The following is a 13,162-nucleotide window of genomic DNA, read 5'->3' as shown; positions in this document are numbered from 1 at the left end:
ACATATACGGTATATTGTGTTAATTAGTGAGCTTTGCTGGTACCGGTAGGCAGATGTTGTTACCTTTGGATGTAGCCATGCCAGCTGTGTCCTTCTGTTTCAAGTCATTGTGCTAAGCTAAGCTAACAGGTAAGCGATTTACTGTACAGACATGAGAGCTGCTAACCCTAATCCATAGTTTATGAAATGTCAAACTTCCTTTAAATTTTCATTTTTACAGTGGCACTTTGAAAGAGCATTCAGATCATGTCTTGAGAGAAAATTTACAGAATATTCAACAGTTTTACTTTTTGGTGTCTAAAACTAAAAACTAAAAAGACTTTTTAAAGGTCTTTTTAGTTGGGGTGGGAGAACTTTCACAACTTTATTTTATTTTTTTAACTCTTTTTATTAATTTTCTGACATTTTAAACAATAACGTACATACAGTCATACAAAAACCACATACGTACACTCTTCCAATACACAAAATTCAATTCAATATTTCTCAATTCAATATTCCTTTATTCGTCCCTCGAGGGGAAATTCCGAAACAAACAAGGGGGTATGTAAAGAAAAAGAGTTTCACAACTTTATAATTATGGCTACAGCCACATTCAAGGTCTCTGCACACAGTAACTGAGGTTTTAACAATAAATTTCATTTAAATTTCACTCTTCTATTTAGGTTTCTCTAGTTTGGGAAAGGCTGTCTAGTGGTAAGCATAAATGGGAAACAGGGAGCAGCAACTATAAAAACTGTGTGGCCTTTGAAAAACTAAATTAAATAAAATAAGCTCCTTTTCAGTTACAATGTGGCCTATTTACGTCACAAGAACCTATTTATTAAAAAAAAAAAAAACAAGAAAAAAGTTAAAAAAAACTATCCTCCGTGTGTCATGTCAGAAATGGGTGTGTCTCTATGGCAACGTCACATGTAGCTTCCTGCAGAGAGAGGTAAAAAGTGAAGAGATCTCACTCCGAGTCCTTGTCTAGAAGTGTTTACTTGTACAATTGAAGATGCTCAGTTAAACAAACTGTACTTTAAAAAAAGGTCAAGTCAAAATCAAGAATATGCCCTGGTATGTAAAAGATAATGATGGTATCTGTGGAAAAGTTGTGAAAGGTTTGTGAAGAGTCGACGGAAAAAGCACAGTTGATAAAGTTGATGATGATGATGACATTTGTTCTGAATTGAGGGAAACAAAGCAAATTCTCATGTTTGAGACGCTGTTCAGAACGGTCGTTGATAATTTTACCTGACAAAGGATGTGATTAGAATCAGTTATCAATAATCAGTATTGATTATTGATAACCATCCTATTACAGTACAGTACAGTAGTACAGTACAGTAGTAATAATAATAACAATAATAATGAATATTCCATCCATCCATCCATTTTCTATGCCGCTTGTCCCTTTCGGGGTCGCGGGGGGGCCGGAGCCTATCTCGGCTGTCGACGGGCGAGAGGCAGGGTACACCCTGGACCGGTCGCCAGCCGATCGCAGGGCACATACACACACCATTCACACTCACACCTAGGGACAATTTAGACCTAATGAGCATGTTTTTGGTCTGTGGGAGGAAGCCAGAGTGCCCGGGGAGAACCCACGCATGCACGGGAAGAACATGCAAGCTTCACACAGAAAGGCCCGACCCGGGAATCGAACCTGCGACCTTCTTGCTGTGAGGCACGCGCACTACCTGCTGCGCCACCGTGCAGCCCAATAATGCATATTGTCTTTCTATATCATTTTTCATCATTCTTATGCTGTGCTATTGTATGCCTCCGTTGTATTCTATTATGTCATATTAATTACTCATTATAATGTTTTCACGTTATGTTTGTTAATATTATATCTTTGTTATGTATACATACATGCATAATACTAATATGCTGTATGTTTAAATGCAAATTTATACTATTGTGCTACTAAATAGAGTTATCTTGTTTTATCTCATCATTCCTTGAATTATCTGTGTGCTTCAGTGCATGGTCAAGCTACAGCATATGCCTCAAAGTTAACGCGTACAGCGACAATTCGCCCTCTCTGTCATTTTCACAGAGTGAGTGAGTGACTCATCTCGACACACTCACACGATCTTTGTCCGCTGGCGCTGGTAGTGATTTCCTCGCTGGTTGTGAAGAAACTCAGAGTGCGCGCTGTGCCAGGGTTGAAAAGAAGGGAGGGGTGCTGAGAGACGTGTCCGTATCAACCATTTCACCAAGAAAGCTTTTCGAAAGACACTTCAGGTACAATTTAAATCGCATTTTAGCATTTCTCATCGAACTGTTGGCTCAGTTTTTCTCAATTCAGTGCTTTCCGGTCCTTTTGCTCTCTGTTGGCTTTTGTGCATCGCATGGGGTGGGAGATGGTGCTGGCCATGAATGGACCACTGTGCGTAATGATTTTACAGTGGGCTACGGTGCATGTGTGCGAATACACTGTACTTTCACACAGTTAACTTAAATGTGTTGGTTGTTTTGGTAGCTGCGTGTGTTCCTGTTCACCCAAACAGTAACATGATGATGTAGTGATTGAGAGCAGCATGGTTACATCGCAAACAAACCATTTCCATCAACCAAACTGGTTTGACCATTCAGACCAGTCCGAGTGAGAGTCTGAAACGTTGCTTTGCATTGGTGTGAGACGTGACAGTGCCTTGTTTTGTTCATACATGCAGAGACACACGATAGCGTTAAGTAGCCTTGTTTACATACCAGCCCGTACGTTCAACTAAGAACATTTCTTAATCTATGTCTAGGTATGACAGATAAGCTAATTGTTGCACTGTTTAAGATGAGATAAAATATGTTAGCCAGATCTTTGAGCTAATTCTTTGTTAGCGAGGCCAATAAAATAAAACAAAACAAACAACAACTCTTGAGAGAGATGGAGTTTTGTTTGTTTAGATAGTAAACAGTTTGACCACCTTCGTGCCTCGAGTAAACCACAACCTACTGTTATTTCTGATACGTTACATTAAGCTAACATTAATGCACAGTATGAGCTCGTGCACACGCGCTCCTTCCCGCCGTGCTCGTGCCCGCGTGCTGAGCCTGTCAGACTCCTCTGAGTCCCCCACCTTCTCCGCTCCGGCAGGTAAAACCTGTTGGTCCACCTCGTCTTGACAATTAAGAATCAAACACTAATTTGTAGTTTTATGAAATTCTACTATGTGACTCTGCGTGTACTTTAATGATCTAGTAGACATGAACTGAACTATGGTCCAGTATTCCTAAAGTATATACTTTTATACGACAATACTAAATTTCCACGGTGTGGCATCAATAAAGTCCTGTCTTATCTTGTACCTGACGCAATTGCTGCATGAATTGCAGTTTTTGTGGGAATAGTCATTTTTGCATGTCATTTTCACTGAGAAAAAAAAAAAAAAGAAAAAAAAACAGTATAAAAGGGAAGATTATGTGGTTTTTGCTGAGGTTTATACCAAACATGCATGCTCCCCTATATCTGGAGATTATGATTTGTAGACTAGAGCATCTCTGTTGCACCATAATGCTTTATTTATAATGTATGTTGTGATACATTTTACCTTAATAAAGAAAACTGCTCTAATATGTAACCATTGGACAAGATTTTCAAACCAGTGTATTTTGATTAAAACCCTTTTTTGTAGTATTAGAGACAGGCTAATCCTTACTGAACCGGGAGTATGTGTAGCTTCAATGTGCTTCAATGGCTTCTAGGTCAAGAGTGGAATGAAGTTTAGTTTTACAAGGATAGATTAGCAAAGGACAATGGTTAATGGTTTGTGAATGTGAATCATTTGGAGGTCCACCTGAGTATAGTAAGGCGCTGTGTGTCCATCTCAGTGTCTGAACAACTGAATGCTAGTTAGCATGCCCACACTTTTCCTCCCACCTTCATTCTCTCTCTGCCTTTTTCACTTCTCTCTCTCTCTTTCATTCAGTCACACACAAACACACACTCACACACAGACACACACACTCACACACACACACACACACACACTCACTTGCACAAAGAGCTGTGTGAAATAGCTGTGGGAAGTGAGAAATATGCAGCAATCAATTGCTTGGCTGGACAGAGAGAAGAGGAAGAGATGACAGAGTTCCTCACACACAGCTTATGCACACACAACATGACCTCCCAGAGACTATATGTTGACCTACTTTCTATAGTCGTGTCATCATCCAGCACCGTATGTACCAGAGGCAACAGCTGTGCATTGCTCTGCCCTGTAACAGAACAGGACTTCAGAGCTCTCAGGCTTTACTGTCCTGACACACACACACGCTCACACTGCTGCAGACGGTTGGCTGACCAAATCTTTGGAGAAACTGAGCTTTTGGACCTGACAGATATGTTTCTGTCTGAGTTGTTATTATCTGTTCAGCTGGGAAAATTGAGCAGCGCAGCAATGACTAAACTTTTCCTTTAGTTGGTATCCATGTGTACACATTCTGAATAGGTTACACAAGAAGAAAAGCAGTAAAGGAATTCAAAAGCAAACCAAGCCACCAGCAGCACTCTCAGATTTCTGTCCAATCTGTGACTGATTGTTTTGGGAACACCTTGTCTGCTGCCTGAAGGCTAAATGATAAATGTTCCTATCAAAACTTTCAAAGCATAGATACAAAACCACATGCTGCTGCAGAACATGGATGTTGTACATGTGATATCATTGACCTTTGCCAGAAACTTTGTCGTCTGAGTACCATAGCTGGGTCTGGAAAAACATGTCCAATCATTATCAAGTGTGAAAACCCCAAAGATAAAGATGAAGACAGAAGGAAAAGGTTATGCAGACAAGTCTTATACCAATCACTGAATTAAGTTTGCTCCAAAAAAGAGCTTTAGAAAGTATTAAAAAGATTGAAACTGGGTGAGTCCTGCAGCTTTGTTTGCTCACTGTTTAGTCAGTTTTGATGAATTTCAACCATCATCAATTCACATCCTGCTTTTCACCTGCATACTAGTCTGTTGACATACCTTGCTTAAGGGTGAGTAGTAGCTCAAGGAATGTTAATTGTTCACATTCTGCACATGCGTTTTTGTGTTTTACTCTTTGTCTCACAACAGTGAGTGAGCCAACACGAACAATGCTAGCAGCGAAATGAAATTCAGCCAGTGTTATTATTAATGTTAACATCAGTGCTTTTTCAACCATGACATGTTTTTATGAAAAAAGCCTATTCCTAGTTTGTCATTTGACGTATTTTTCACACAACTTTACATGAACAGAACTGATGACAGTCGGCTGACATGTTGATGAACCTGTAGTTGGGCTGATAAAGTAGATGAACATTTACACAGTGCAGCATTTAAAAGAAGAGGCACTGGGATAATAAAGACTGTGTTGACTGCATGCCATGCAACACTGTTTCCTGAACTGAACAGTCAGTATTTTTATACCCGTAATCTAAATGAACCCTGACACAATGAGAAATGACTTTCCGTTAGTTTGACCATTACCTCTGCACAGTACATTCACTTCCATAATGTAAGAATCAGGGTCACTTGGACCGTAAAAGTGCAATAATTTGGCATGGCAACCTCCATGAACACACTGCTAATCAACAGTATGAGGACATGTTTATACAGCAGTGTAGACTTACTGTCTGTTTTACATTTTCCAGGTACAGTACATGTCAATGTTAAATATTTATATTTAAATACATTTTTGTATATAACCAGGTTCAAAGTTGACGGAAACTTGTATTTCAGCATTTAGTTGAAGTTGTTTGTCTACTAATTAAAACTACTGTATAACCGTGAGCTTTACACAGTATCTCCTCACTCAACAGACGCGCATGCTGTGAGCCATTTTGTACTGCGTATTCTTGGTTGCTGCAGCAGGACTCAGTGAGACAACAACATTCCACTGACACATTAAATTACTCAAGTATTGTCGCACAGAGCGTTTATACAAGAGAGAGAGAGCAAACATTGGTGTCTGCTGGCTTATAAAACCAGCTGTTGTCTAAAGTTCATGTCATAAACTAACCAGTGCCACAGTTGTAGGGAAGTAATGAACATTTTCAAGCCATCTGGTTCAAGAAAACTCAAAAAAATTGGCAAAACAGGCTTGATTTCTGAAAATCAACCATACATTTGCAATAATGAATTGTATTTACACACTAATAAATCTAATAAATGATTCATGATTAATTGATACAAGAAATGATATTGGTGTTAACATGTTTTTTCTTCTGTGTTTCCATAGTGATGGCAGAAGCCCACCAGGCGGTGGCGTTTCAGTTCACCATAACGCCAGAGGGTATAGATCTGCAGCTGTCCTATCAGGCCCTGAACCAGATCTATCTGTCTGGAGTACGATCATGGAAGAAACGAGTCAGCCGCATGAGGGTGAGGGTGATGGCAAGTCCCTGTGTGTGTGTGTGTGTGTGTGTGTGTGTGTGTGTGTGTGTGTGTGTGTGTGTGTGTGTGTGTGTGCGCGCGCACGTGTGAAAATGTGCAGTCTTTGTCCTCATATTTTCCATTGATGCTGTGCTTCCATATCGTTCAGAACAAACTGACTTTAGCTAAAGAATCTCATCATTTCAGTATCTATGCTTTAGGGTTGGGCGGTAATCCGGCAATAAGGTATCCCACGATATCTAAAAATAGCAACGGTATCAGTTTCATTACCGTCATTAAAAAAATGCTGCGCATATAGGTCTGTAGGGGTCTAACATAATTGTAGCAACGTCATAACAAAAATGAAGTCCACTCCGTTCAATGTATCTGGTTGAATCTTTACTCGAAGAAAAGGTGACTGTGCAAAAGTACATGCTAAAAAAAGAACCTGAGCAGTTTTACAGGCGTTTTAACACAGGTATGTCCAGGCGCTCATTTAGGCGCGTCTGGGCAGAGTACCGTTATCTCGTCCAAGCATACGGAGAAACTCCTCTGTTTGAGTTTTTCAGCCTTTTTCTGCTTGCTATTGTTCTTAGCTCTCATAAAAAGACGAAATGCAAATAAAACAGTAAAATAACACTTCAGGCTGCTCAGCAGAGTCCTCTGTGAGCGCTCTGCTCATTCATGAGACGGAGCGGTGAAACTAACTGCGTGGTTACGCCAATCAATAGCTCAGCGACCCGCCCAAATTCACCATAGAAACACCAATGACGATCCAGAAGGAAGTAAGCCCAGAGATAGGTTATTGCATGAAGAGCTCTCCCTCCACTCTAGAAACAACCTCTCTCTATGTAAACAAGCAGGACCTTCGTGATAACTAACACAGAGTTATAGGAGGAGACATTAGCAGCGTTTTTTCGAGCTGGAATGTAACTTTTGACCACATAACAGCAAAGGTAAAACATACTTTATGATTTAGTGAAGTTTTTTTTCCTGCTACGCTTTGGCTGCTAGCTTGCCGAGTTTTCGTCGCACAGTGTGGAGGCAGACATCTTCATGATCATCAGACTCTCTGCTTTCATATGATACTGGGCTTTTGAGGTGAAGTGGTGAAATCAGCAGATGCAGTACCTTTGACGTGCGCTATTTTCGTGTTTGTCGTTACATGCGCATATAATTTCGTGGGGTATGAATTATGTTTCGTTTGGGTGGCAATGCTTGGTAGAGGCTTTTAGCTGAGTTTCTCCCCGTCATTCTGGTATGCTACAAGTTAGGACTGGTGCTTCTTAGCATGAGCACTGACCGTCTGAACTGTGCGTATGTCACGCTGCCCTGCAAATTGATTTTTAATTAGTCACGGTAATACCGTATACCCTGGGAAAATGTGGGGAAAGTTTGACGATATCATTTGGATACCGCCCAACTCTACTATGCTTTAATTTACCACTCTACAAAGAGTCTGTCTGTCATGCATCTCTAGCTGAGCCACAATGTTTGACTATGTAAACAGAAGATCTCAGTTATCACACATGTAATCTCAACAATGATTCGAAAAAAGTTGGGACTGTGTAAAACATAAATAATCATTTCCAAACAAATTGTCTGTCAACAGTTTTACAAAGTGTTCCTGAGCTCATGTATTAATCTCCTTTCCAGGATGCCCCTTCCAGACCCAATCATGATACTATCACCTGTTACCAATGAACCTGTTTAACTGTGGAATGCTCCAAATGTTTTTGGAGCATTCCCAGTCTTTCCCAGTCTCCTGTCCCAACATGTTGGAAACCTGTTGCTGCGTCAAATTCAGAATAAGCAGATATTTACAAAAATCAATGAAGGTGATGAGGTCAAACATTAGATATATGTCAAAAAAGATTAGCAAATGATCACATCGTGTTTTACTTATGTTTTACACAATATCCCTAACTGAAGTTAGTCAGATCAATTTTATTTGTATTGCTGAATAGTGTTTGTGTGTGTGTGTGTGTGTGTGTGTGTGTGTGTGTGTGTGTGTGTGTGTGTGTGTGTGTGTGTGTGTGTGTGTGTGTTTATGTTTATGAAAAGTTGGAGGAGTTGTATAGAAGGATGTAATTTGTTGCAAGGGTAGCTTAATGCAGAAGGCCTTATTACAGGGCGTGAATTCCCATCTGTATAGGTGAGGAATGATGAGCCTTCCTAACTTGTACAGACATGCATTTTTGCCATGGTGGTTTTGACAAAGACAGGATATATAGGCTACATACCATGTACTGTCACTGCGTTGGATCAAGAACATTAAAGCCACTTTAGGGAGCAGGAATGACTTGCAGTTGTCTCTAAAAGGAGCCTCTGTTTTCAGTGGCCCAGAGCAAAAGAGGGGAGAAGTTTCACTAACCACAATGCCTGCTCTTTCTTCTTCTGTGATAACAGAACAGCGTGATCAAGGGAGTGTACCCTGCCAGCCCTTCCTCCTGGCTCTTTGTTGTCATAGCGATCCTGGCCATCATGTACATGCACTCGGATCCCAGCATGGGGCTCATCACCAAGATTCAGCAACACCTGCCACTGAGGTACACAGACACACGCAGAGATCTCTGTCTTGAGCTTCTTTACACAGACAATATAACTTGTTTTGCTTTTGCGCATGAAGTTGCTGATCCATGACTTGAATGTCTTTCTATGAGAGCCATTCTCAACAGGTATAATGTCTACAGCAGCGTCTTGGCCTTGCCTTGTGTTAATTTCTTAACTCCTTAAAGAACGACCTTGTTTTCTGTGTATAAATCGAAATGATGATTTTATTGCTCTGGTTTGAGCTCATTATATTCATTCAAACAGTAAAAACTGTCTGTTAACACTATCAAAACACTACAAATATGATGCCACCTCTGACATTCAGAAGCTATGATTCTATTGGATGGATGGAGAAAACTGGGAAACATCATATCGCTGTTGTCTAAATTAGCAAAACAAAGCAATTACTGCTTCAAATGTTTAAAAGAGTGGTTTGTATAATGCTTAAATATAAAGTTAAACTGATGTAACAGCAGCCAGATGTGTGCAGATATTAGGTTACTGCAGACATATCAGTGTCGGTCACTTAAGTAACAGCCCTGGCAAGTTTATTTTTACACCGTGACCCTCTTGGTTTTGCAGGATCTGCAAAAAAAAATAAAGATAAAAATACTGTTGTCTCATATATCATTATCAAATATTGATATCAGCATCAAAAATCTCAAAAATCCAGTATTTGTTGAGCTCTTCTTGAGGGTGCTGCAGGCTGAATGTGACAGCTCTACTTTAAAGTCCACTCTGTCATGCACTAGTAACAGTTGGGAGGAAAAAGGATCAAGGCTGAGCCAAACAAATTACTTCACACTATAGAAAACCTGTTGAGTCATTAGGGCTCAGAGTGGGTGTGGTGCCTGCACTTGAACTCTACCCTACTTACCTTCCCGTCGATTCACAAACTGTGGCTTTAGATGCTAACAAAATTGCTGACTCAACTACCTATCTCATTGTCACACACACAGACAGGCATACTGTACACACAGACCTGCCATATTCCACCCTGATAATAAAATGGAGGCTGTAAACGGTGGCATTTCCTTTGACTCACATTGCTACTTGAAAGCACTGCCGACTGAAAATAACAGCTCCTGTTTAAAGGCCAGTCTGAGCAGCAGCAACCTGGCAACTGGACATGTCTTCTTCTTTTTTTAAATTTTGAATTTTGCAAATACAATCTTACATATCATCTCATACAGTTACAGCTGTACTACTGATAAATTCACAAAACATATGTTTGAGACTTACTCTTCTTCAAATATCCAAATGTTGCCCTTCGAAAGTATTTTTCTTTTTTTTTTTAAAAAAAAAGTAGGACATAGTTAACTATACAGTATATAATCGAACATGGGAAGCTCTTCATTCCATGGTTTTCCAGAGTTCTGTGGTAAGGAATACACACACCAGTATACATACATGCATGTATATCTACATTTATACCTACACACACATATCCACATATTCACATTATTGCTGTCAATCGATTAAAATATGTTATCATGATTAATCTTATGAATGTCATAGTTAACTCGCGATTAATCGCAAACTAATCGCACATTTTTACCTATTCTAAAAGTCCCTTGAATTATCATTTTAATACTCTTATCAACATGGAAAAGTGGATAGGCTTGCTTTGTGCAAATGTTTTTTAATTGAAAACAACAACGTGTAGTGTTAAATTTCACACTAACATTCTCACTTTGAGCAGTCATTCACATTTGAATGAATCAAATCTCACACAATTTAACACTGTCAATAAACAGATGACAAAAAAATAAATACTTGGTTACAAAAAAGCCCCTTCAACAGCCCTTTCTAAGGAATCAAAACAGGGTGATCCAAAATAAAGTTACAAAGTGCACATCATTGTAAACTAGGACTCAGGCTATAGTGCAGTTAAACCATGGCTTAAACTTTCCTTTCTTACGTTTCCTTTGAACATAATAGCTTCCACATTCCTCTGTCGAAAGCCATCCATTGTCGCCTGGTTTTGACATGGAGTCGGTGGAGAATTCACATTCGCTGTGTGTTTGGCCATCAAGTGGTATTTCAGACTGGATGTGCTGCGGTGATAATTCAGTTCACACCTACAATACACACAGATAACTTTGTCAGTCGACCCATCGGGCAACTTTCTGAAACTAAACTTTCCATTCAGAATCTTGTTCACATCCATTTCAGCGTTTCATGCTTGACATCCACACAAACCGGTAGCCTACTCTTTTAAAGCTAGCGAGCAGGCAAGACCAAACACGTGCGTGGGGCGTGCCTATTGTTTGTTTCCGGTTTACAACTGGATCTTGTAGTTTTTCTTACGTTACTAACAGTGGCCACAGCTTCTAAAAAAACTACATGTTCACTAGGTCACAAAGAGCGTTAATCTCATGATAAAAAAAATGACGTTAAAATTGATTTGCGTTAATGCATTAATAACGCAATATTTTTGACAACACATCATTTTTTATTGATGTCCATTCCTACATTTCCTGTTGTGTCTAATACATAAATCCATCAATTGTGTCAGAATCTCTTCAACCACATTATCACGTCAGTTAAAATCTGATCTAACTGGTTTGACGTACTCAGTCCACTTGGCCCAAATCAGGTAAAACTTTTCTCTTTTCTTTTTTTGGATCCTGAGGGAAAATGACAGTCGCTCCATAATATAAATTTCATGTATTATTTCTGTCCACTCCTATATAGTTGGTGGATCTGGTTTTAGCCATCTCCTTGTGACAGCCTTCTTACTTGCTGCCAGAAGTATATAAGCAAGTTTCTGTCATTATTGTTCCATCTATCTAATTGGATATCACCCAGGTAAATAGTATCCCATCTGAGAGGAATACTACTACCAAATACATTGTTAACATGTTCATGTATTTCTTGCCAGTAGGGAACTGGACATGTCTTCTTAAATATCAATATTAGGACATTGAAACTAATGTGGGAGCCTCTGTTTGTGCATGTTTGACATCTCAGTTCGTTATATAGCACTTATACCGTTGCCACTTACTGCAGGATAAAAATTAATTTTCTTCCATTTTTAAAAGTGTGTTGCCTATGTGAGCTGTGGGTCACATCCATCTCACCACTCAGTCAAGTAGTGATGTGAAGCAAAAGTGTTGCTGCTGTGGTTATCAGCAGTTTAATGTCCCTGGTTCACAACAGTGGAATTATGGGAAGCAGTCATCTCTCAGTCTATCAGAAACAAATATTTGCTGTGGCCAAGGTATAAGACATAGAAGAGCACATACATGGAATGATATTTATGCTATTTAAGTGTTAAACCTTAAGATGGAGAGTCACATTTTCTTCTCTCCAGTTCCGTCTTGATTTCATTGCATACAGAATGTATTTTTGATTTTCTGTTTATTACGGTCTGAATGCATTTCACAGTCATATTTTCATTTTATTGTATGTGCCTCATTTTGTTTATTCTACATATTAGTATACTCAGCCTATTACATTTTTGTGTCTTGCTTTGTGTGATTCAGAAAAAAACTATTTCAAATTCACTTCCTCTTTGACCCAGCAGATGTTGTTGTTGTTGCAGTTTTTACTTGCTTTTTCTCACATGAGTGAATTGGGCTTCAGTGCTAGTTACAGATTACTGCTCCTGCAACTACACTGAAGAAAAATATAAACACAACACTTTTGGTATTGTGCACATTTTTCCTGAGTTGAAATAAAATATCCAAGACTTTTGCTCAGCACACAAGATTAAATTTTGTTCACAAATATGTTAAAATTCGCCTTAGTGAGCCTTTTCCAAGATAATCTATACCTGACAAGGGTGTCGTATCAAGATTCTGATGACTAACAGCAGGTTGATTACACAGGTGTGCCTTGCCAGGTCACAATAAAAGCCCACTCTAATATGTGCCATTTCATCTTGAGCATTGTAACATAAATTTTTGTACTTCATCTGAGTCCAATATAAATTGGTGTCTTGTGCCTGGATAATTAGTTTTACTCATTTTGTTCCTACTTTAAGCAACAGGTAACATTAAAAATGCCTTGTGTATGTATGTATGTATGTACACAGTGAGTAATTGTTCATTCCCCCTCCCTGTGTCCAGTCTCCATGTCTCCCTCAGTTCCCAGGGACAGACCATGCTGTCGGCGCTGGTCTTCAGCACGCTGCTGTGGCTCTCCCTCATCCTGGCGCTCAGATTCTGCCTCAAACTTTTGCTCTCCTACCATCAATGGATGTTTGAGCAGCACGGCCGTGTTTCCAACGTCACCAAAGTCTGGGTGGTAAGCTTTGCTATCATGGCTCCCTCCAGTGGC

General features: G+C 39.5%; 1 protein-coding gene across 1 annotated transcript in view; it reads left to right on the top strand.

The window, feature by feature from the left end:
• The first annotated feature begins 2,074 nt into the window (after positions 1-2,074).
• Positions 2,075-13,162, top strand: part of cpt1a2b (carnitine palmitoyltransferase 1A2b) — a 32,277-nt gene continuing 21,189 nt past the window's right edge. Inside the window, exons 1-4 of the mRNA XM_070980804.1 lie at positions 2,075-2,232; positions 6,192-6,334; positions 8,735-8,874; positions 12,952-13,129. Coding sequence (XP_070836905.1) covers positions 6,194-6,334; positions 8,735-8,874; positions 12,952-13,129 — 459 coding nt within the window. The 5' untranslated portion in view covers positions 2,075-2,232; positions 6,192-6,193. The remainder of the gene's footprint in view (positions 2,233-6,191; positions 6,335-8,734; positions 8,875-12,951; positions 13,130-13,162) is intronic.

The sequence above is a fragment of the Chaetodon trifascialis genome, chromosome 15 (assembly GCF_039877785.1).
Source record: "Chaetodon trifascialis isolate fChaTrf1 chromosome 15, fChaTrf1.hap1, whole genome shotgun sequence".
Classification (NCBI taxonomy): Eukaryota; Metazoa; Chordata; class Actinopteri; order Chaetodontiformes; family Chaetodontidae; genus Chaetodon; species Chaetodon trifascialis.
Note: the sequence above shows the minus strand (reverse complement) of the source record. Positions and strands in the feature narration are given on the sequence as shown.